General features: G+C 44.6%; 1 protein-coding gene across 1 annotated transcript in view; it reads right to left on the reverse strand.

Annotated features, from left to right (window-relative positions):
- Positions 1–26,338, reverse strand: part of INO80C (INO80 complex subunit C) — a gene marked incomplete at its 5' end in the record, with an annotated part of 51,751 nt that overhangs the window by 19,027 nt on the left and 6,386 nt on the right. Inside the window, one exon of the mRNA XM_019479154.2 lies at positions 4,466–4,573. Coding sequence (XP_019334699.1) covers positions 4,466–4,573 — 108 coding nt within the window. The remainder of the gene's footprint in view (positions 1–4,465; positions 4,574–26,338) is intronic.

The raw sequence follows: 26,338 nt of genomic DNA on the forward strand, positions 1-26,338 counted from the left end.
GCAGCTCACTGCAGCCCCTGTCAAGCACCCTTGCTGAAAAGTATGCTGCTACGCTGTTTTTTTTTAAGTACTCCAGCCAAATATAATGGAGGCTGTATGTCTGTCAGCAGCGGAAACTTCCCACTTTTTAAATGTTCCAAACCCATTATGCTTTGAAATGTTTCATAAATTACATTTGTCTGCACCGTTTGTTGGCAGGAAAGGCATATCAGAGGCCCTGGCAGTTCATGATTCACTATATTTGTTCATGAACCTGATTGGCAGTGATCTCCTTTAGGTATACAGGACAGTACTTCTCTTTCAGTACTGGACCTCTCTGTTCAGGCTGCCTACAACTGAACTGATACAAGCTTATGTCCGCTAAGAAAGAGACCAGTCTCACCTCACATGAAAGCAATAAAATGGCAACAACTGTCAAGCGCGCATGCATCAAGCTGTGCTGGTACTGGTGACCTGCTGGAGAACGGCCCTCTATCCCACTATTAATTCCTTGAACATTTGATGACCAGCAGGCTGACGGTGACTTGCAGTATCATGTCTTAAATCCAAGTATTTTGATAACCATCCTTTTAAAAGGGCAATTTCCTCCTTCAGTCATTTTCATTGTTAAATCTGCAACCAGAAATTCCCTCTGGGAGCTACCTGTTCTTAGCTTCTGGCATAGTTTTAAATCTTTGAATGACCTGATATTATGTTTTGCCCAATGATATTAAATTCAAATGAAAATGATTTAGGTCGTCAGCAGAGTTGTTAATGGCAGGTCCTGGAGATAAGGGTCTACAACAAAGGTGCTCAGCCCTTGGCTCCTGGTCCAGATTCGGCCCACAGAGCCATGGCATCCAGGTTGCGAGGCTCCACGTGGGTTGGGAAATTTGGTGGTGTGGGTGCAATGGCAACTGGTACAGCCAGTCCTATCCTTCTGCCAAATTCCTAAGCGCGGTGTAGCTGGTTTGGGGCTGGGCCATGCCCCCTTCCCCCTGCTTCCTCAGCTTGGTCAGGTCCCATCATGCCGATCCCATGTGCTGCATCAGGCCTACCAGCCGAATCCACTTTGTGGATGGACTGGGCACTACCTATCTGGCCCACTGGGGAAAAAGGCTGGGCACCACTGATCTAGAATAAACTTCTACAGGTTCTTTCTCAGTTAACGTTTGTGCAGTGACCAAGACAATTCTAGGGCAAATTCAGTCCAGCTTCATTGTATGTCAGAAACAGTATTAATAAGTCGCATATGAACATCTGATTTATGCAGATATCAGCATTTTCAGAGTAGAGGCAGTGACGTTCCCCAGGGGCACGGAAGCCAGCAGGGGCACCTGGATCAGTTCATTTCTGCAGACAAGCTATGTGGAAAGACGCTGCGTATGTGATAGGCTTTGTGCATCCCAGAGGCTGCTTTAGGGAGAATTTAAGAAGCAGCAAAGGAAACAGTGATTTGAACACCCTTCACACTGCAGTGAGAATTGGAGCCAGAAGCAGAGCAACCTGTGAGTGAGGGGCCAATTTGGTACCCTTTTTTTATGAACAGAGGCCTCATGGGTCAGGTGTTAGGCTACGGGGTGGCTATATCTTACTCACTGGGAACAGCTACACATGCGCTTTACTGTGGAGTTGACCAATTAGCTCTGCAGTAAAGTGTCAGTGTCTACATGTGCAGCACTATTAGGCCAGAGTAAATTATTTAACTCCACAGTAGGATAGTACTGCCTGAAAAGTATTATCCTATGGCGGAGTTATTTACTCTGCTGTAACACCTGTAGACAGTGACTGGGATTAGCTGGCGCACAAGGGAATATAGTGCAGGGACTGCATGCTGGCTAGCCCCATACTGTAGCACTCTCGTGCCCCAACCAGCCCCTACACAGCACAATGAGCTAGAGTGGAGCAGCTCCAGACTGCCAAGCTGACTACCAGAACCCCCTGCCAGCTAGGGCTGCACCACCCTGACTCAACATGCTGTGGTCCTGGGTACACGTGTAAACGCTGTGCCTGGGAGTGATAAACTCCGGCATGAACTACAATGGAGTTTACTGTGTTGCATTAATAGCATGTGTAGAAGTACTGTAACAGGGAACCCTAGCGCTGTTACCAGAAGAAATGTCATTCCCTTTAAGACAAGAACTTTCTGGGCACAGCATGCTGGTAAGATGGGGGTTAAAAGCTGAGCCTGGCCAGCTAGTCAGGTGACCAGAAGGGGGCAGGACAGGACTATAAAAACGCTGGGCTGGGGGGCAGTAGGGGCCAGCAGCCAAAGAGGAAGGAGTATGTCCCAGAGCTCCACGGAGAGGCTTGGTGCTTGGTCCAAAAGCTGGAGGAGGGGAACTATGGAGGACCCTGGAGAAGTGGCAGCAACCCCAGAATTAGGACTGTAGCTGACAGGGGAGAGCAGAAGCACAAACCCCTGCGTAAATGTAAGTTGGCATGCTGCCTTCTTTAATCACATTTCTCATGGTGGCGGTTATTGCCCATGGACAGGACTGTTCATATTTTTTTTTGTTATTGAATAACACCAGTGGTTTGGGTGAGGCTACTGGGGAAGGGGGAGACCTCACTGGAGCCCCACTATAGCGTGGGAACTCCAATGCCTGTGTAGACACAGTATTTGGGGGTACAGACCTGGCACCAGAGAGCACAAACCAAAAAGGCCAGGGTGGCCAGGTGCACCTGTGTAGGGTTTTTTTTTGTTTTTTTGGCTTGGGATGGTGGAGGTCTGGGGCTGTTACCCAGCTTCAAACTTGTGACCTCCTGGCTGTGGGGCCGGTGGGTGGGCCTCTGGGCCAGGGCAGCTGTGTTCCAGATTGGAGCAAAAAGGAGGACCATGAGCCCCAAGACTAAAGAGCTAGAGCCTCAGAGTCAAACCCTATCTGGTGGGTTTAGATAGGGAGGCCTAGCTACAGAAAGACAGGGGTTAAGGCCAGTGGTGGTGGAGGACCCCAACATACAAAAACAATAGGCAGTTTCCCGCTTACAAAAACATCGGTATAAAATTTCCATCAAGACATGGCAGGCGGGTTGAGAGCGGGACACAAGAAACCTTAAAGGGGACTCCAAGGGCGCCCCACGTAGGGCACGGATAACAGGGAAGATGGCACTGGGAAGGGCGACCTGTTACATGTACCCATTGTGAATTAAATCTCAGATTTAATTAAAATTAACATCTCTTTCTAAGCACCATTTTAAGACAGCACTATGAAAAGCCAACTGGTTCAAAGACTGTTTGTATAGTATGCCAAAGTGTTTCTAGCTCTGCCAAACAGTAAGGTGATGCATTTGTAAAAGAAAGGCAAGAATGAAAAAAAGTTGCATCATTTGCTATCATCCTGCTTTGCCTCCATCTCCAATGTAATTCTGTATTACCAAATTCATGAACTGCTTAAATTTTGCTTCTCACCTGAAATCTGAAATGCCTAGCTTTGACAGAATACAAAGTATTTGTTTTTAGTGCTAGCAGAAAGAATGGCCTAGTTGTGCTGGTGTTGTAATTGGTGAGAGGGTGTAAAAAGACAAACATTAATGATTTGGTTTTAGTTTCATTATTTTGCAACCTACCTTAGCTACAAACAAGTGCTCCATATAATTGAAAGGATGTGACTCTTAGATTTACAGTGGTATAAATTGTTCATTTCTAGCCTTGATACCATACCATAAAACTGTTACAGGTGCCTTGATCCAGCAGTGCTATTTTGGCCGTGTTCCAGGACTGCATATAACATGTCCTGCCCTTGGACCAGTGTCATTTTCATGCTTTGTAATTTAATGCACACTTTGGGTCATAATATAACATGAGTTTTTGAGGAAATAATTTATTTAAAACTGATGATAAAAGATACTTCTGAATTTGGCTCCTAAAATTACTTTCACAATAATAACAATAGAAATGCAGTAATACTAGAGTATATTACCACCTATTTCATTTTAAGGCTCAAAGCAGGGGTGCACAACTCCTGCCTGTGGAACCAAGAAACCTGACCTGCAAGGTTCCACCATGGGTTGGAAAATATGACAGCAGGGTGCAGTGGAATTTCCATGCAGCTGGATCCATCTTCACCCAGGCCATTGGAGCAAATGAGGACCAGGGCTAGGCTGCACTGCCACACATCCAGATTGGGCTGGGCTGTTACCCCCACCTACATGTTGGGACTACGGCTGCTTCGCTCCCCCCATGTGTCTAGACTGGGGATGGCCTGCCCCATCCCCCACCCCCACATGCATCTGGATCAGGGATGCTGCATCCCCCACCCTCCACACACATCTGGACCAGGGCTGTTCCACCCCAATCCCCTCCATACATCTGGAATGGGGTTGCTCTGCCATCCCGTCCCCTGAATGTCCAGACCAGGACTGGGCTGTTTTCCCTGCACTCCCCCCTTCATAAATCTAGATTAGGGTGCTCCACCTCCCCAGGGTGAAAAGGTTGAGTACCAGTGGCTAAAAGAATTTCCAGTTGCTAAAATCAAATACTTACCATAAAGTTTGGATCCTTGAATGGCAATGGTTTAGCTGCTTCCATTGGCCCTGTACCAGGATCTGTGCTCAGAAATTTATTCTCATTCATGGCCTCTCCACCAATACTCTGGAAAAGGAACACAGTAATGCAGATTTTAATTTGAATGTTCTAAAATCAGGTAAGTCAGTTTTATTTGTGAACATCAACTTTTAATCTTTTAGTCTCAAAAAACTTCTAATCTTCTTTTGAAACTTTGAAACTTTGAAGTATCTTTTATCTTTCCTGCCTATGCAGGGGGTCGGACTCGATGATCTATTGAGGTCCCTTCCAACCCTAACATCTATGAATCTATGAAAGTATTATGTGCCATTACTAGGTGTGGTATGAAAGTGGGCAGTCAAGCATTTTGGACCAAAATGTAAAATTCTGTATTTAAAAATAAATAACCTTGGGGGAAAGGTAGAAGGCGGTGGTTGTACCAACCCTACTAAATTGAAATGGCATAGATTGCTTTGGTGTCAGTGAAAGCCAACCTGAATAATATGCAAGAGAGCAAGTAAAAATATAAATGTTTATAAGTAAAATAAACTTCTTTCAAAATGTTCTGCATTAAAACATCAGTATAGGAAATATTTTTTAAAGATAAGACTTATTCCAAAGATTTTTAATCAGTTTACCCTGTAACCTTGACTTCAGTAGGAGTCATTGGCTTTGGGCAGACGTTCAGTTTCTCCAGGGAGAATCCCTGATCTCTCAAGAGAAACCACAAGTGTATTTTCTCCCAGAGTAAAAGTGGCCACTCTGGGGGAAAAAACTAGCTCAGGAACTAAGTGAAGTGGCTCTCTGGAGACAGAAGTTCTATACAGGCATCCAGTGTGCTTTGCTGCTTCTCCCTCTCCCTCCCCCAAGGGGAGGGAAATCATTCACCAGTCCCAGCCAAGCAGGGAGCAAAAAACATCCCTGATTTCTTTGGGCTGCTCTTGGTTTGTTTCCTGCATGAATCACAAAGCAGCACTTGGGTGCCAGGAAGCATACAAGCATACTCCCTGCCCCACTGCAGCTGGGCTGGAACACAGCATGAGGGAGGGGAAAGCTAACTATGCACAGCATAGACCCTGTTCCAGGAATGGACAACTAATGAGGCTGGAGGGCTGCTTAATGAGTTTTAGTGAGCAGTTGAGGGCCGCAAGGGTAGTCCCACCCTTTGACAAGTGCCCTGCCCCCTGGTCGGCAACTTGGGACCAGAAGTCCTGCCCCTAACCCCTGAACTTTGCTACTTGAAGTCCCTCCTCTTATCGCAAAATTACTCCTTTTGGGAGGAGGGGGGTTGCCATCTTGGAACTGGGGGGAAAACTGAAATATACTAAAAAATCAAACATCTCCTATAACAGTGGTCTCCAACATTTTTTATGGTGAAGATCACTTTTTGGAAGTAAAGGGCACCCCAGGATCTACCTCGCCACACCTGCCCCGCCCCTGAGGAGCATGGGGGCGGGGCACAGGCCCCTGAGGCCTCCGTTGGGCTGTGCCTAGCTGACCAGGGACAGTCCCAGACCTGCCCAGACCAGGCAGGGGCTCTGTGCCGCAGCTGCACTGAGCCGTGCCCCCACAGGAGCCAGACAAACATGGTGTCAGGCCCCAGCCCAGCTGGGTCTGGAAGTCTCTGCAGTTTAGGGGTGTGTGGGAGGGTCTCCCACTGCTGGATGCAGTCCGGCAGAGGCCCCAGGGACCCATGCCCCCCCACACCTGTGCTCCAGGAAGAGACTGCTGAGAATATATAGCTAAAGCTCCAAAGAAACAACCCCATTTGAGATAACAATGGGACCATTCATATCCTTGATAACATATGGGTAGTTACAAAATTAGAACCTCATCATACAAACTGACCTTTTTTGAGATGGAAATATATAAATTACTCAGTAACAGATTTTTTTATTATTAGTAGTAGTATTTAACTAAGCAAACACAGATTTGATGAAGTGGGTATGCTGAGTAAGAAAGTGTTCTTAAATACTATTTCATTTCAAATACGCTACTGAAATTAAAAATACAACATAATTATAAAGACAGTTTTCTTTCCAAAATTACTTTAACAGTTAGCTGATAATTCTGCACTACTTGAAGCATTATGGTAGTATCGATCCTGCTTCTAATAATTTCAGTGGCTTAAACCAGAATCTTTTTTTCCTTTACTAACATAGCATTGAAAGGCCCATAGGAATGAATTCATCCACAAATAGAAAAAAGAAACAGGGATATCATTAAAATAAGTATGTAAGTATTCATGGGATGACAAGAGTTTCAGATCTAAATAGCATTTGAATAATGCTATCAATCTCTCTCCCCTTGACCAAAAGCAATCCCATATTCATACAAACATTTGTGTGCATGGGCAGAGTTTTATCCTTTTATAGTAAGTTGGGCAGAAGAGCAGTTCTGGCAGCACTGAAAGTCTGTAGATCTAGGCTAGGGACAGACATTAAAGTCCAAGCCTGAACTGATTTAATCTTTGCAGGCTAGTCTAACCTGCCTAGATTGAACCAATGTGCAAGTGAACAGACATTTCCTATGGACTGAGGAAATGCAGGCACATGCCTACAGTCTCTCAAGCTAGAACCTTGCGGGGGGGGGGGGAGGGGAGGTGCTAGAGCATACTCTTGGCTGCAGGGAAGCTGTGCTGGGGAAGTGTGGCCAGCCCCAGCAGTAGCTTGAAGTGAACTGGCCAGGGAGGGGGTTTAATTCTCCATCCCACCCTTCCCACAAACCCAAGCCAGGGTCCACCTGGTGCTGTCCCCTTGCTGCTGCAGTGGCAGGGGTGTGGTTGGATGCAGGCCAGCAGGCCCCCTAAGGCAGAGGGGGCAGGGAAGGGGTTTGTTACCCCCTCCACTCCCAGGGGACCGCAGTCAAGGTATGCGAGCCCTGGCCGCTGCCTCCAATTGCTGCCTGTGCAGAGCAAGCAGCAGAATAAGCCCTTTCCCTGCCTCCTCTGCTAGATGCCAGAGGGAGGGTGGAAATAACCCTTCTCCCTCACCCCTTGCCAGCCGGCCTCTGGCTGTGTCTCCACCCCTGCCACTGGAGCAGTGTGTGGGAAGCAACTGTGACAGGGGCAGCAGCCCCTTTCATGGTTTTCCAGAGTTCAAGCCTCTTCCCACCAGGGGTCTGGACTTTGGGTGGGGCAGTCAGAGCTGCCACAGACTGCGCGGGGCAAGTGATGGCACCGGGGCTCAGAAGGGTGGCCATAGCCCTCCCCCAGGCTCCCCGTACAGCCACCACCACTTGCCCCACGCAGTCTGCAGCAGCTCTGCCTGCCCCACTCCCACACACAGCATAGCCCCCCCCACCACCAGGAAGAGGCTTGCACTCTGGGAAACCATGAGAGGGGCTGCTGCCCCCATCACAGTCACTCTCCTCTTGCTGCTCCAGTGGCAGGGGTGAGGGAGCACCCAAAGGCAGGGATGGGGGGTTATTTTACCTCCATCTGGAGTATGGAGGAGGGGGCAGGGAAAGGACCTAGTCTGCTGTTCGCCCCGCTCAGGGAGCGACTGGCAGCAGCAGTGGCGGCCGGGACTGGCAGACTGGCTGCGGTCCTCTGGGGGCAGAGTGGGGAATAAACTTCCTCCCTGTCCCCTCTGCCTGAGGGAACCATGCTGGCCAGCATCTGGCTGCACCCATCCCTGCTGCTGCGAGGGGGGAGCACTAGGTGGACTCTAGCTCGGGTCTGTGGGACAGGGAGTGGGGAATTAAACTCCTTCTCTGGCCAGTTCACTTTAGGCTACTGCCAGGGCCACACCCCTGCCACTGGAGCAGTGAGTGGAGAAATGCCTGGCAGGTCCGTGCTGGTGGGACAGGGGAAAGAGGTGGGAATAAACCTCTCCCCTGCCCCCTTCACCTTAGGGGAGCTAGCATCTGGTCGTGCTCCCGCCCCCCGCCCCCTCCCAGCTAGGGAGCACAGAGGCAAGGCCAGCTCTACTCCACTGGAGCAGACAGCCCAGCCCAAGGCTACAGAGCATGCTGGGATGCTGAGGGACTCTGGTTTAACTTAAACCAGGAAGGGGTCTGGGACAGAAGTTTCATAAGCCAGTTTGAGCTTAATCAGTTAAGTGTGATGCTACATTCAACCAGGTTTATCTCAAATCAGTTTCAGCCATTTTGAATCGGTTTCAGTGCAAGCTGCCAGGCTGCACATCAGCAATTGGGTCAGTATTGGCTGATATGGCTTGTTAATAATCAGTCATCAGTATCAGCCCCCAAAATATTTATCATTGCACCCCTGCTTGTTAAAGCAGCTTTTGTCTTTACCTAATTCTACAATTCAGGGGGTAGGAGGGGAGTCAAGCGTTCTGAATGGGACTGATAAATGTGAGCATCTTCACTCAATTAAGAACTCTAAACTACTGAATAAAAATACTCTAAGAAAACCATTCGAGAAGCCCCTGACTTTCCAAATAAATCCTTGAAACTGAGAATTATGATCCAATGTATCTGGGGTACAGAGAGACAAAGGCATAGTGGCAAGGAATGGCAATCTTATACAGCAAACAGTCATCACTACCAGTATTAAAACATTAATATGGAAGAAAGGTATTAAGTTGGTGGTGGTGTCACCCTGAAAGAATCTAAAGGAGTTTGGTGAAACCAATGTTGGGAAGTGTTTTCTTTAGCAAGCATTAGCATAGATTTATTTTTATCTTTTTAGCCTCCTGGATTCCTCTAACTATAAAACCTTTAATAATCCTTTTCAGTACACCACACAATTCTGAATTGACATTGTTAGCATTTTTTTAACTACAAATATTTTCAAGATTTCTAAAAACTGTTGTAAACTGTGCTTCAAAATGCCAAGGATTTAATGTGTGGAAAAATATAAATCAAAATAACGGCTATCACTATGTCGGCTTTTGTGCATGTGTATATAGATATTTTTTTTCCGAGAGAGGAAAAAATGACTCTCCGATTAAACTTAACTAGTATAAACATGGCTTTGTACTTTAATATCTTCTCCTACTTGAAATGACTAATACAGTGATAAATGATGCAAATCAATATTTAAAGTCAGAAGGATAACCTGATCCAAAGGACAACTACTGCACAATAATGGTAAACTTCTTAAAGCTGAACAGCATCTTACAGTCCAATCCAATAGATTCATAGATTCTAGGGTCGGAAGAGACCTCAATAGATCATCGAGTCCGACGCCCTGCATAGGCAGAAAAGAGTGCTGGGTCTAGATGACCCCAGCTAGATGCCTATCTAACCTCCTCTTGAAGACCCCCACGGTAGCCCGTTCCAGACCTTGGCCACTCGAACTGTGAAGAAGTTCTTCCTAATGTCCAGTCTAAATCTGCTCTCTGCTAGCTTGTGGCCATTATTTCTTGTAACCCCCGGGGGTGCCTTGGTGAATAAAACCTCCCCAATTCCCTCCTGTGCCCCCGTGATGAACTTATAGGCAGCCACAAGGTCGCCTCTCAACCTTCTCTTGTGGAGGCTGAAGAGGTCAAGGTGCCCCAGTCTCTCCTCATAGGGCTTGGCCTGCAAGCCCTTAACCATAGGAGTGGCACTTCTCTGGACCCTCTCCAGGTTATCCACATCTCTCTTGAAGTGCAGTGCCCAAAACTGCACGCAGTATTCCAACTGCGGTCTGACCAGCGCCCGATAGAAGGGAAGTATCACCTCCTTGGATCTGTTCGTCATGCATCTGCTGATGCATGATAAAGTGCCATTAGCTTTTCTGATGGCTTCGTCATGCTGATGACTCATGTTCATCTTGGAGTCCACTAGGACTCCAAGATCCCTTTCCGCTTCCGTGCCACCAAGCAGGTCATTTCCTAGGCAGTAGGTATGCTGGACATTTTTCCTCCCTAGGTGCAACACTTTGCATTTCTCCTTGTTGAATTGCATTCTGTTGTTTTCTGCCCACTTGTCCAACCTGTCCAGGTCTGCTTGTAGTTGTTCCCTGCCCTCTGGCGTGTTTACTTCTCCCCACAGTTTTGTGTCATCTGCAAACTTGGACAGAGTACATTTCACTCCCTCGTCCAAGTCGCTGATGAAGACATTGAAGAGTATCGGTCCTAGGACTGAGCCCTGTGGGACTCTACTGCCCACACCCTTCCAGGTCGATACCGACCCATCCACTACGACTCTCTGGGTGCGACCCTCTAGCCAATTCGCCACCCACCGGACTGTGTAGTCATCCAAGTCACAGCCTCTTAACTTGTTCACCAGTATGGTGTGGGTTACTGTATTGAAGGCCTTCCTGAAGTCTAAGTATATGACGTCAACCCCTACTCCTGCGTCCAGGCGTTTTGTAACCTGGTCATAAAAAGAGACTAGATCAGTCAGGCATGATCTACCTGCTACGAACCCGTTCTGGTTTCCCCTCAGCATAATTTTTCCTGCTGGGCTCTCGCAAATGTGAGCCTTGATAATTTTTTCAAAGACTTTGCCAAGGATGGAGGTGAGACTGACTGGTCTATAATTGCTCGGGTCCTCCTTCCTCCCCTTCTTGAAAATGGGGACCACATTGGCCCTTTTCCAGTCCTCCGGGACCTGGCCCACGTGCCATGAGTGTTCAAATATTCCCGCCAGTGACTGTGCAATGACGTCAGCCATTGCCTTCAGTACCCTTGGATGGAGCTCATCTGGGCCTGCTGACTTAAACGTATTCAGTTCCTCCAAGTGACTCTGCACCATCTCAGGGTCTACGCATGGTAGTCTGGTGCCCTGCTGCTGCCTCTCCACAATCCCAGTGAGAGCCTTGTCTTGCCCCTCACTTAGGAACACTGAGGCAAAGAACTCATTGAGGAGTTCAGCCTTGTCCCCCCTGTCCATCACCAATTGCTTCGGCCCATTTAATAGGGGTCCTATTCCACCCTGGGCCTTCCTTTTACTCCCTATATAGCTAAAAAACAATTTCTTGTTATCCTTAACTTGGGATGCCATCCTCAGCTCAATGGTAGCTTTGGCCCGTCTAACTGCCTCCCTACAAGCACGAGCAGAGGAGGTATACTCCTCTTTGGTAATCTCTCCCTGTTTCCACTTTTTATATGCTCCCCTTTTAGCCCGTAGACTGCTCTGGATTTCTCTGGTCAGCCAGGGAAGCTTTCTGGCCCCTTTCCCTCTTTTTCCTCGCATCGGGATTGTCTCCCTCTGTGCCCGAAGGATCACTTCCTTAAGGCACAGCCACCCTTCCTGGGCTCCCATCTCTTCAAAACTCCTACTCTGCAGTGCATCCTTGACTAATCGCCTGAGTTCATTGAAATCAGCTTTCCTAAAGTCTAGCACTTTCACCCTACTAGTTACCTTTGCCACTCAATGTCTTATGATGAATTCTATTATTTGGTGATCACTGTCCCCCAGGTGACCACCGATCTGTAGGTCCCCTACTATGTCATCCCCCATTGCCAGTACCAGGTCCAGTAAGGCATTCCCCCTAGTGGGACCATGTACCTCCTGCGTCAGGTGGAGGTCCTGTACACAGGATAGGAACCTGCGTGAATGGTGGGACTTTGCTGTCTGCATCTCCCAGCAGATGTCTGACCCACACCATTTTAGTGTGTGTGTGTGTACATGTTACAAACAGGACTTTATAAACTGTAATCTGAAATGGAAGGCAAACTGGATAGTGCACTTAGAGAAAGCAGACCTGATTTTATTAGATGTAGCAGTAAACTCCTTAAGAACTGGAAAAACAAGAGTTGTTTATATAGAGGTAAAGCTGATACTGTCAACATTAATGTTCTTTATTTGATTTTGAAAATAGCTATTTTTATTGTGGTAACTCATTATGCTGAGTGGCTCTTTAATTGTATTGAGTAGTACACACACACACACACACACACACACACACTATAAAATATTATAGATTTACTTTGAACTTCTGAGTTCGAAAAAGTAAGGCAATTCATTGCTCACTTTCTTACTGCTTACTTTCTTACTTTCTTAGCAGGGGTGGGCAAAATGTGTCCCGCGGCCCACCAGGTCATTCTGTCCGGCCTGCGGGGCCCCTAAAAAAATTAAATTTAATATATATCTGCCCCTGGGTGCCTGTCATGGGGCCCTTGATGGCTTGCCAAAACTCAGTAAGCAGCCCTCCACCCGAAATAATTGCCTCCCCTGCCTTATAGACGGCATGGGCGTGTCCAGATGAGAGCACTCGTGCCTCTTGAGGCATCTCAAACCAGTTTGAGACACCACAAGAGGCACGCTGAGAATGAAAAAATGTTCCCTGCACTGCATATCTGCAGCGCAGGTTCAAAATTTGGTACCTGGATTCCTAGGTACCAAATAAAAACCGGGCAAAAAAGTGGTGCAAGGCACAGGTCCTTACCATGTCCTGAGGGAAGCCAGGGCTTGGGCCTCCAGAGATGCTCTGGCATCCAGGCTGACCTGGTAGCTGTTGCTGGAAAGTTTGGACTGGGGGGTGGGGGGAATTGCAGGGAGTGGGGTTCTTGTGTGGGGGTGAGGGGACTGGTTGGGGGGCGTGGGTCTCCTACAGGGCCCACTGCCCCTCCCTGTAGGGTTCCACAACTCACCCCCGCAGCAGCAGCGGGCGTGGGGCGCTCAGGGCCCAGTGCTGCCAGCCCCCACCCCTTTCCATGGAAGTGGCCCAGTCCGGTAGTGTACAAGGTCCATGGAGGCAGGACCTGGCTCAGCATGACATGCGGTCCCCACGAACAGCGCCAGCCCCCAGGTGACAGCGCAAGCAGCTCCAGTGCTGCCTGAAATGGTACGGCACCACAGTGAGTCGGGCCAGTGCCACTAATAGTGGCACAAGCAGTGCGGCTTTGAGCTGACAGGTGCCACACCATGCCACAGGGGGGTTGCCAGAAGTGGGCCCTGAGCACCCAATGCCCGCTACTGCTGGGGGTATGAGTTGTGGGCCCTGCATGAGTGGGGACTGTGGCCCTGCATGGGGAGGGACTATGGCCCTATGGAGGGGGGCAGTCCATGTGCTGTGTGGGGGGTCTGCACCCTGTTAGGGGCAGAGGATCCACCCCTTCTGAGCAGCTCCCCCACACAGTCCCCCCCAAATCCCTTCACCCCTAACCACACACTGACCCGCATCCCCCCCACACCCTTTACTGAAAGCCCTGCATCCTCCCATTACACACCCATTATGTGATAGGTAAAACCAAAAGGAAACATCAAAACATATAGATATTTAGAATTTAGCTCTAGCTCTCCCTGGCTGCAGATCCGGGAGGAGCTGGGCAGGGTTATTTCGCCCCAAGTGGCACAACTTGCCCTACACCAAAGTGCACGTCTGGGGCACTGAGGCAAAAATCCCCAGCTCAAATTTTGTGCTCCCATTTGAGTTGCTGCAAGCACATGTGTCTGCATGTGTGGATGTGCCCCAATAATCTACAGCATCAATTAGGAAGGTTTTAATATACATTTACAGCCATATTACTGACATTTAAACTCTCTGCTGCAAGGTCTGCAGAGCAGGTGCATTGCAATGGAAGTCTCCACAAATAATTCTGGCTGATATACTTGGCATCTTCCCTTGGAATCTCCAGAATACCCTACATTGCTATTTTTGGGTGCTTATACACAGCATATTGTCCACCCAAAAAATGGAAGGCATGATTGTACCACAGATGGATATGTCCACAGTAATTTGGTTAGCAGAGAAGACATGGTGGCTTGGGCCTTCAGTACAGGCTAGTGCCCCGTGAGTGCTCCTTCTCTGGTAACTGGAGCCCTTCCCTCCACAGGCATTTACACACATATTTTTTCATGCTGCGACACACTGGAGATCCAGCATGTCAGAGCAGACTCAATTAATTAAGTCTGTTCTGCATGGGACCTGATGCGCATGGTACTGCATCGCATGAAGCTGCATAAGCAGCAAAATGTGTGTCAGTGTAGAGAAAATGGCGGTGGTGAACTTTTGAACTAAAACACCTTTGTGTTCAAAAGTGCGCTGCGGGCTATTTTCTCTGTGCTGACACTTATACAACTGTATGTGAAACAGCGCCAGGCACTTTTAAAAGTGCCCAGTGCTGCAGTGCAAACTTGTACAAATGTCCCATGTATCCACTGTAACTGTTATTCCTTTTAGCTAGATGTAAAGTAGCCCAGGTATATCCACCTATGCTATCATTTTGCCATCATGATCAATGGCATCTATTGAACAGTGCTGAGTGATGGGCCACAGCAGCACACGGCTTTAGGAAGAAGACTTGTTACCTTATTATTGAGTTCTTTTGTATAAAGCCAAACCTCAGGAATGGCTTTTAGACATTAGTTTGGACTCCACATAGTGCCTTGACTGGACCGGGGAGTAGGTTGGGAAAACTGCCTACTCACATATGAGTTTCAATCATCAATTTTTGTAATTTATTTATTTTTCTACATGTTTTGTTCCATATTTCCTACCACTGATGTATTGTATTTCACATGTCATCTTCCAAAATTTATTTGTCTGGTTTTACTTTGGGAGAGGACAGGAGAAAATTTTAGAACATGGAAGCAGAAATCTTTATTTTGGCTGTTTCCAGGTGGAATCAGATTAGTGGGTTTCTGGGAGGGGACTAAGATCCAAGATGAGTTAGCTTGTTAGGAAATTGCTTGTCTGAACTATATGTCTTAAAAAAGAGAGAATAACTAAGGATGAAAATTAAAGAAAGAGGATGAAAATTCCATATTGGAGTAACTGGCTCACACTGACAGCTCATTTTCCACCCATTTGAACTAGATTTTGTTTCTGTATTGTATTTTACAGTCCTCTTTCCAAACTATCATAGCATTTTTTTGAAAAGAGGATTTAAGAACACTTTTATACCAGCAGCCATATTTTAAGGGTACATGTATGCATGCAATACTTGCATCACATCACTGCCAATATCTTATCATTGCCAAGGAATTTGGGGACTTGGCTTAGGGAAAAATATTAAATGTATACGCTATTCTAGGTAATGTTATCTGATTTTTTTTTTTTTTATGCCGCTTTCTGCTACATGTTACAAACAGGACTTTATAAACTGTAATCTGAAATGGAAGGCAAACTGGATAGTGCACTTAGAGAAAGCAGACCTGATTTTATTAGATGTAGCAGTAAACTCCTTAAGAACTGGAAAAACAAGAGTTGTTTATATAGAGGTAAAGCTGATACTGTCAACATTAATGTTCTTTATTTGATTTTGAAAATAGCTATTTTTATTGTGGTAACTCATTATGCTGAGTGGCTCTTTAATTGTATTGAGTAGTCCAATTATAAATAAAGATAATTGTTTATGTCTTTTTGTTTGTGTTGTCTGTCTCCAGGAGGGAAAGCTATGATAAGCACAGTGAAAGGGACTAACAAAGTAACCGTGGGTTTGGCAAAGAGTAAGTGATCTGATTCTAAATCAGGCCCTGAAGTCAAGGATTCATCTCCCATTAACTCCAATAAATAGGAGTGGGTCTGCTGAGGGTGGATATGCCTCCTGCTTTTGAATTGTGAAGAGTCAGTAAACTATAACTGACTTGGTAGCTGATTCCAAATATTTCTGGCGGTCATAACTGCCTTTTAAGTTTACTGACTTTCTTGTTTCAAATTATTCTTGATTGGGGTGGGCAAAATACAGCCCACGGGCCACACCTGGCCCTCCAAGCCATTCTATCTGGCCAATAGGGCCCCTAAAAAAATTAGTAAATTAATATTTATTTGCTCCTGACTGCCTGTCAAAGCTGACAGGAGCCAGGGGCAGTAGGACCCAGGGGAAGCCCATAAAAAAAACAAACAAACTAAGAAGCTCAGCCTCACCCCACCCCCAGCCATTTCACTCTCTTCCTGCCCCTACCCTGCTCTAGCACCATGTGGCTCCTGGCTGCATTGTTGGACAGGGGAGCACAGGGCTGCCCTGGTATGTGTGTATGCATGCACAGGCAGGGGCAGTGTGTGTGTGTGTGTGTGTGTGTGTGTGTGTGTGTGTGTGTGTGCGGGCAGAGGCAGTGTGTGTATCAGTGTATGTAGGCATGGGCAGCGTGTGCAGGCAGGGGGAGTGTGTGCGAGTGTGTTCATAGGGTGATCCCCAACCACACATGTACCCACACCGCCTCACACATCCCAGTCACCCTCCCCCGATACACAGCCCCCCACAAACCCCATACCCACACACCTACAGCCCTCCCACAAACCTATATACACCCCGCACAATATACAAAAGTAAGAGACTTCATTTTAAGCTATTGTGCAAGCACCTCTATGTACATTACACAAACAAATATAAATCAGGACAAAAATATTTTTTTAAATCAAATTAATGATAGCTGTAGTAGATGTCTGCTTTTTTGGTATTTTTTTTCTGGTTCCGAGATGGCAAAACCCCTTGCTGAAAGGAATACTTCCGGGGGAAGGGAAGGGACTTCTGGTGGCAAAGGTCAGGGGTTAGGGGGTGGGACTTTCAGTCACGAGATGGTGACCAGGGGGCAGGGCACCTGTCAAGCAGCCCTCCACCCGAAATAATTGCCTGCCCTTGTTCTTGATGCTGATAAAGACTACCTCCTATGAGCCATCTGATTATCCAGTATACTTTTCAGAGAATGCTTTGCAGTTCAAATGTGCAACACAACTTCGGACCTCAGGCTTGTGTAATGTCCTGTGACATCCTGATATTTTTAATTTTGTTTAAGGTACAGAGATGAGCTCCTTTTCACTAGTTGCCAATTAAAGTTAAGTGAGAATTTCTTACTGAAACACATGGAAGATGTCACTGACAGCAAACGAGAGGAATAAATTTCTTAAAATTGAGAAGACATTGAATGTCACACATTTCATTGAATCCCAGCTAATACTGATTATGCTGTAATATATATTAGGATATTTTAATTAATATATTAGCTTTCATTTTATGGTAAGCCTGGTATAGTCTCTCTTGCATTCTGAATATTTATTTTCTTTACCTCTGAGCAGTGAAGTGATGTCAGATTTAAAAAGGTGAGCTCTGATAATTCAGAAGAAAAAAAACAGTAATACATGTTAATGAGGACAATGTGCAGAAGAATATCAAACTTGAACGTGATTATTTTTAAAGAAAACGATAAGTTAATAACGTTGGTGAAGAGAACCATTTAAAGTGCTGCATTTCCCCAAAGGGCATTTCCTGAACAAATGACACCTTTACACTGGTGTAACTCATTTCAGTTTTGTGTACTGTCATGAATTGCATTAGGATCCTGAGGCAAAGATTTTTTTGTGTGATTGTACAATACCCTTTCTTAGAATCTATAGTGAACAGACAGGCAGCAGGGCAGTTGCATGCAGTAGGTGGCTATTTCAGCACTTTACCATGAGGTGGCAGAGAGCAAATTGCAGCCTGTTGTCTATCCACAGCTTACCCTCACAGCTATTTGGGGTGCCTGTACACATGCTCCAGGGTTGGGGTGAGGCATTTTAATTAAAGCGGCTCTCATCGTTCGACAGACTTTAGTTAAAGCACCCTTGCCACCATTCTGAAACGTGGGATGCTGAATACATGAGCCACTGCAGCATGCTGGAATGATTTCATTAGACTTGATTAAGTGTGCTCCAATGCTTTTTAACTGGAACACGTCTAAGCACATGTATAAATACCCTTGCATTGGTGCAAATAATACTACTTTATTTCTGCTTCTTTCTGGGGGCAATTGTGTACCAGGTTAGATGATGCCACCCCAGTGCAGGGATTTGTATCATCTGTCCACTCGTTTTTTTACACTGGTGTAAACATGTTGTTGTCTGTCCAGGCCCAAAATTGGCAAGAAGTGATAGTAATCATTCCTGAATCGCACTATCCATCTGTTTCTCTAACTTTAGAATAATCTTTAGTAGTGTGTAGAAAAATGCTTTCTGAGTCTGTTCATATTTTACTAGTTGTTGAATGCAGTGTGATACTATTTCTACCTCCTCCATGCTCGAAGAGGAAGCCTGGTAAGATTTCTTCAGCTTTTTCTCTTTCAGTTCTGATTCATATGAGTGCCTTCAGAAGGGTAAAAGAATTTCATCATCTTAATTTGGGGAAGGCAGGGAGAAAGGAAGGAGGAAATCAAGAGATGTCACACTGAGATTGTCAACATGAAAATCACTTTAATTTCCACAGTCAGTTTTTCTCCAAAGGTACAAAAAAACAGAAAGAGCCACAGTAATAACCAAACTAGCAATTAAGTAAAATGCAGAGAAATCTTACTATGCAGAACCAAGTGACAGAGTGGGCATATGCTGGTTCAGGGATGTACTGCAAACTGGGAGTAAATGAAAACGTCAGTGGTGTTTCAGTGCTGCCAACTTGGCATATGAAAGAGGAAAAATCAGGGTTCCCACTGACTGATTCTGTTCCCCTTCTGAAAGGGAAAACAAATCTCACTAGGAGCACACCTGAGACCCCAAATGCCCAATACTAAAATTATTGATGCTGCTTACTCATAATATGGTACTGGGTATACTAATTTTTAAGTGAAGCTGAAGACATTGGTAACAAGAAGGAAAAAACATTTCAGTTGAGTATAGATAAATCTTTCTTGTTAAGAGCCTGTAACTCAAAAAGCAGTTTGACCAAATGCCTTAAGGCGTTAAACAAATATCTCCTTAGAGCAGTGGTCGGTGAGGCTTTTGAGCCACAGGCCGAATCAACCCAGCCTGGATCCCAGGTGCGCTAATGTTCCTGACTTGGCCCAATGCCACCTGACTGTCCCAGCACGCAACCCCTTTTTCCTCCTCAGCCTCCTGTCTCCCACTGCCCCTCAGTTTAAAGCCATTTTTCCAAGCTGAAATCATAGGGAGGATTAAATAGAGCTTTATTTTGGAAGCTTACTGCTAACTAACTTATGGATAGGTAACTGTTAGAGGTGCACTGATACATCAGTCCAATGGTGGATCAGCACCAATAAAGAAAAATTATCACATCAGAAATTGACCTGATGTGGTCAGTTATTTGGCTGATAAATGCCTGTGCATGCACGCAGCAGCAGTGCAGCATGTAGGCAGTGAGAAGCACAGCCCAGCAGCTTGTAAGTCTCGTGTGGTGGAAGGGGACGGGGAAGGCAGATCAAGGCCCCTACGGTGAGGGAGGAATGGGACTGGGGCTGGGGCAAGTGCTGCCCAGCCGGTGCAGGCATGGGAATGAGCTGCGGCTCGACTGGGGGGCTACTCATCCGGGAGCTGCTGTTCCGGCACTCATCCATCAGCTCCTGATACTGTTCCCACTGCTCTTCTGGGAGGGCACGTGGTGGGGGAGGAACATGTGCCCCAGATCTGCACAGAGCAGGGCACATGCCCCTGTGCCCTCCCAGACCAGAAGCAAGAGCAGAGATGGGAGCCACCAGACCAGCAGATGAGCACCGGACCAGTGGCTCCCAAATAAGAGGCGTGCAGCGGTGGGAGCTGCCCTTCCCCCTCTCCCTTCCACCACACCAGACTTACTAGCTGCACGCAGCTCTCCAAGGTGCCAGACTGGTATTGGAAATTGGTTCGGTATCGGCCAATATGCCTCCTTAGAAATCGGCTATTGGTACTGGCCCAAAAAATCTCTATCAGTGCACCCCTAGTAACTGTTGTCTTTGAACCACAGTAATTCAACAAGTATCTGTAGAACTGAAGGCTGAAGGGAAGAAAAGCTTAACCTTTCTACAGCAATGTTTTTATTTCATTGCTGATACAAATATTTTATAGAAAACACTTGATGAGACATTTCATCATATAAATAGGCTGGAGGAGGAGGGGGTTGCCTTCCTCTGAAGTGGGGAGCATAATCTGCTTCCTTGGATCTCTTGAGCTGTGTGTGTTTTTACATATTTCCTGATTTTATAGCAGCCAGACGATGTCAGTGCCTTTGTACCCCTGCTTCATCAGGTAAGTTAGGTTGATAGTTGAGCAAGAGACTCATTTGTGCAGTTTTAAGAATTGGTTAGACAAGCACTTGTATAGAATGGATTAGATAAAGACGATCCTGCCTTTAACAGAACTATATGATATCATGAGGTCCCTTCCAGCCCTGCTGTTCTATGATACTATGAAAGAAAGTGGGAGGAGGTGGAAAAATCTACTCCTCCTTGACTACCATTTCCTTTTTAAAATGACTGAATGGCTCTGTATTACTGCAATGCAAATTAACCCCAAACACGTCACTGAATACAAAATGATTTAACTTGGAATTTAAACTCATAAAGTGAAAAAGGTGTGTACACTGTGCTGAAAGTGATCTATATGTTATACTTTAAAATACTTGTGTATGCCTGGTCTGAGATGGCTTGAAACATCTTATATTCCATCTCCCTGAGAGAAGCTGAATAAAAATGTTACTCATCCACTAAAAGATTGGACTGTCACCAAAGTGATGGATGGCTTTTCTATATTCTCTGTAGGGCATTTCAATACCATAGACTGCAAGTGCTCTTGATTAAAGGGCGACATTTTCATTTAGGGTCCTGTCACTGTCTGAGCTTCAAATCATTATCATTCACCTACACTGGTGCTTTCAGTGACAAAATACTTACCAAAATGTATAAAATACTAATTACTTTAGTCACTTTGATGGAGCTATAAAATACCCTAAAGCAAAGCTCTATTACATTGCATGAGGGTTTGAATTTAAAATTAAAAATATAGTCAAGGAGATGGTAAGTTTTTAATTGCATTTCTAGCCCTAAGTCATCTCTTCAAAACCTAGAGGGAAAGGAACCAGCAATTTCATGACACAGAATTCCTTTTCACCGGCATAGTTCACTTTAACACAGACATGCACACAACTGGAATTTACTTTGTTCTTTTAAAAATGATTAAATTTTTGATCACAGAAACTGTCTGACAAGCTTTGACTCTTTCTCAATGGATTTCAGATTCCAAACTTTTTCCCATTTAAAAGCTCTGGAGTACAATGATAGCCAAAGTTTTTTTTTGATAATTTAAAGACATTTTAAGGGAAAAATGTTTTTCTAGGGGGAAAAGTTTCAATAAATGTAATTGGCAAATAACTGTGAATAGCTTTACAGTATCCCAGGAAAGCCTGCTTCAATTTGCATTTGCCACAAATCTCCCTTTGGCTTAAATGACTGCAAAAGATCTCTCACTTTTAGATTTCATTTGGTGGATTGGGACTATTTCTTGTTTATAACGTTTGACAGTATTCTTTATTAGGAAAATTGTGACTCAAACTCAGGAGCTGACCAGCATACTAAAGAAGCACTGGTGGTAGGAAGCTCAGAACATTTGGAATGAAAAAGCTTTTTCATACATTACCATGAATAAGCCTGAACCCAATAAACACAATATTTTGAGTACTTGAGGGAAAGAAGTATTCCTCTTAAAACTCCTATATTTTAAAACTTAAAAGGACACTCATACTGGGAAATGAGATTACTCAGTAAATTAGAAGTGAATCTTGTCATAACGTTAAATATGCTTCTGTACATAAATAATATTGAACGTTTCTATGACATTAAAATTACTATTGTCCTACACCAATTAAGGACTTAAAGGAGTCTGAATTCTATAAAAAAATTATTTAAATCGGGGCAGGCAAAATATGGCTCATCAGGCCATTCTATCTGGCCCACAGGGCCCCTAAAAAAAATTAGTAAATTAATATTTATTTGCTTCTGACTGCCTGTCAAAGCTGACAGGAGCTAGGGGCAGTAGGACCCAGGGGAAGCCCACAGCAGAACTGAGCAGCCCAACCCCACCCCACTCCACCCCCAGCCATTTCACTCTCTTCTTGCCCCCATCCTGCTCCAGCACCACGTGGCTCCTAGCTGGATCCCCAGACCGGGGTGAACGGGGCCATGCCGGTATATATATATATATGTGTGTGTGTGTGTGTGTGTGTGTGTGTGTGTGTGTGTACATGCACGCAGGCAGGGGCAGTGTGGGTACGTGCGTGCAGGCAGGGGCAGAGTGTGTGCGTGTATGTTCATAGGGCAAGTCCCACGCACACCCCACCATACACATACACCCACACTCCCACTCACACTGCCATACACGCAGACCCCAACCCACACCCCCTCACATACCCCAACCACTCTCCCCCACATACAGCCCCTCACAATATACAAGAGTCAGAGACTTCATTTTAAGCTATTGTGCAATCATCTCTATGTAAACTACACAAAATGTAAATCAGGACACAAATATTTTTTTAAATCAAATTAACAAATGTTGTAGTAGATGTTTGCTTTGTAGAATATAATTTGGTATTTTTCTGGTTCTGAGATGGCAAAACCCCTTGCTGAAAGGAGTACTTCTGGGGGAAGACAAGGGAATTCTGGTGGCAAAAGTCAGAGGTTAGAGGGTGGGACTTCCAGTCACAAGATGGCGACCAGGGGGCCGGGCACCTGTGAAGGGGCAGGGCTACTCATGTGGCCCTTGAGAGCTTGCCAAAACTCAGTAAGTGGCCTTTTGCCCAAAATAATTGCCCACCCCTGATTTAAATCAATCATTTTACATATGGCAGTTGGGGAGGGGAGCACAGGAAGATGATTATCACAATTTCTTGATGTTCCATCATGTTGTCTGGTTAGGATGTCAGATCTGGCCACCAAGTAATAACATTTTTCTCTTATTTGGTTAGAATATAACACAGTGCCACATAGGACTACTGTAAATAAGTAAGGGAAAAAGGGGCAGAAAGATATTGATTTTGAGAGCTGATTAGAAATAATTTGACATGCAAAAAAAGATTATTTCAATTTTTGATTTCATTAATGATGTGGGCCAAAACAAGACTTTTCTAATCTTTTAGAAGAGACTCATACCAGAGAAGCCAATAACCTGGTAATGAAGTGACCCAAATGTGATGTGGGAATCCCAGGTTCAAATCCTGATTCAGAACACGAACTTGTTCTCAAGTGTCTGTAGTATCCTAATTGCCAGGGTATTGTCCCTCTCACACCCACTCACTGAACCAGCAAAATTTCATCAAAACAGATATATAACAAGTAAAGAAGGAAATATAGTGAGAAGAGACTAATTAACTCAAATTAGCTGCTATTGTTACAGGAAAAAGTTCACAGATAGTTTAAGTGGGACAATTGGCTTGTATTTCTGTAGGATCACAGCACTTTGACCCATTTCTGTTTTTACCCCAATTCTCCTTCTCTAGTCATGTCCATGGCTCTAATCAAATTAATACAGTGCAAACAGGCTGCTACTAGGTCCTCTGAAATCTAGTGGTGAAGTACTGTAATAGCACCTACTGCAGGCAGGTACTTCAAGAGAGGTGGTTGTCTGTCTACTCTGGACACCAGTGTACAAGCTAATGTAAGTGGCACCAGTGTAAATGTGTCCTGTCTGAACCCTAGGTCTCCTGGTTTTGAATGCTCTGTTTCACAACCTGAGCAATTCCCAGGCCCGTAATTTATTTAATTTGGGGGGGAGTTATGTTTTTATTAGCAAAACCAAAAAAAAATTCTTAACCGTGGAAAGTTCTTTTTTTAATAAAAGTCTATCAAATGCAACACAAAATACATTGTTCTTCTCTCACATATACTCTTGAAATTGGGTCATTGTCTTCTATTAGAATCATGCTTTCGGCTTAATTTCTGAATATGTATCAGTTCTTCAAAATCATCATTCCCTTAGTTCTTTATGTCCTATACTTTAGTCAGGATGGTCCCATCTTTATGACTTATTAGGGCTATATGTGCTGTCCCATACATCCCTTCCGACTTCTCCCCTTCCTTTTGCTATTTGATATATTGTTTTGCTCCTCCCACCACCACCTGTAAAATGCTGTTCTTTCCATTTATCACTTTAAGATTTTGCAAGAGCTTTCTTCATACGATGTTGAAAAAAATAAGCACAATTTTTCCAGGCTGTTTGGTACTTCTAGGCTTCTGCCATTCCTTTTTCTTCATTATCAACATGTTTTGTACATTTGCATTCTACCATCATGTCTCTCTTCATATTTGGGTTCCCCTTGCTTGCTTTTTCACATGTTTCTGCTGTTCTCAGCAATAAGTTGTTCATTATATTTCACTCATTCTCTCTGCTCTCTTACCTTTGCATAAAATTCTCAATATTCTTTTCTTTTCAGGTTCCACACTAATTCTTCTATTATTTTTTTCTCCTTTTACACTCTTTCTCTACTGCAATATCTATCATCAGAAATCTATAGCAAGTCATCATCCCTTTCCACTATATGACTTGCTATTTACAAACATTTTTCCTCACCCCAATATGATCAATTTGATCCTTTCTGTGACCACTTCCTGATAGGTGATGACTGATGAGGTAGTCTTCTCCTTTCTGAAACGTGTATTAGCTGTAAATAAGTTCAAGCTTTTATTTTTCCAGTACTCTTTCTACCCTCATTGCTAGGTCCATATTCCATTCCCAGTGCACCATCTCAAGTATTTGTTATAGACTAGTTAGGTGGGATTTGGTGTACAGTGTCACAAGACTAATTTCTATTAATTATCTGAAATATGCTGCTAGGTGCTTGTGTAATCAGCTCCAAGGTCTCAGTAACAATATAACAAAATGTAAAATTGTGGTTAAGTATGAGGAATTGTTTCATATCCTGAAAAGAGCTAGACCGTCTTCATTTTTTAATATAATGTTCTATATAATGCACTGTTTTAGAGTTTAGAAAATTTTAATTTATTTATTTTAATTAAAGTTTTGTTTAACCAAGACTGATTTGATATGTTGGGAACATGAATAGCTCACATTTTCTTTGCTTACATTTTTAATAGGTTTCAAGCTAAAAACCTATATTATGAAGTTATACCTGACACTCTAGGTACTTGTAATTGTGTAACCTAGATCCATATTAGCTAGACCTATCATGAAGAGAAGAGATTTGGATCCAAGTTGGAAATCGGAACGGTCTTTTGAATTGTAGAAAGAGATGGAATGAAAGGCAAATGTGAATGCACAAATTACATTTGATTGGACGGCATCGCTTCATTTGTCTTTCTAGTTCAACCCACCTTGATCAGGCTACTGAATGTACCTTCGAATGTAACTAATTTACATTTGAGGCCTAAACTAACAATTTATTTTAATTTATTTGGTCCAGGACTATTAATATAAGAGCCACTGAGTTGGACTAAGAACGTTTCTAACTAGTGTTGATGAACTAAATGTTGGGATCTGAACATTATTAAAGCATTTAGACCTTTTATTGTTCTCTTTCATTCCATCTTGGTTTGAGTTAATTTTGTGGCAATGCTAGGTAACTTACTACAAGTACTTTCAGCAGTGGTCGTAAATCCTAAAGCTGTTGCATACTGTCAGAAACCAGCATGTCTTAAAATGAAAGATATGATGATTCTACATGAGCAGGCTGCTCTTTTTTAATCTCAGGGCAGTAATACAGTTCATACCAATTATAATCCCTGGTCTCTACAGCAACTGTCAGTTCTCTGCCTCTGGGTCCCTCTTTTCTTCTTTCCTCTTCCAAAACAATGCAGAACTACCCCTCTCCAGGTTTCACTTCCTCAAACACATGAATAATTTTGAGTAGGCAGTTTTCCAGACTCCATGGTAGTGTCACAGGCTGTCACATGATGTGTCTTAATGCGTATGTGATTAGGAACACCACAAGAACCCAGGCTTTCTCTGTGCTGGGAAGTTCAAAGAAAAATCCAGCCTGAAACGAGTCCCATACTGAAGGAACCTTTGATTTCTAAACAAAACCAAATCTCTTAAATAATTTGCACAGCTCTAAAGCAGGCACATGGGAAACCACACCACTGTGCCCATAACATTTTCCTGTTTGAAGAGAAGTACAGGAATTGTAACAGGGAGACCTCCTTTGTACACTCCCCTAATGGGCATTGATATAACAGAAGCCCCTTCCCTCCCCCACCCCCCTTCATGCATTTCTTTTTCCTTCTAAGTATTAGCAGAGACCTAGCACACTCATTGCATGGGTTTGGCAAGGCTTGGAGCAAGCCAGAAAGCTGAAGCGGCTTTCTGTAGGAGAAACCTAC

The sequence above is a fragment of the Alligator mississippiensis genome, chromosome 5 (genome assembly GCF_030867095.1).
Source record: "Alligator mississippiensis isolate rAllMis1 chromosome 5, rAllMis1, whole genome shotgun sequence".
NCBI lineage: Eukaryota > Metazoa > Chordata > Crocodylia > Alligatoridae > Alligator > Alligator mississippiensis.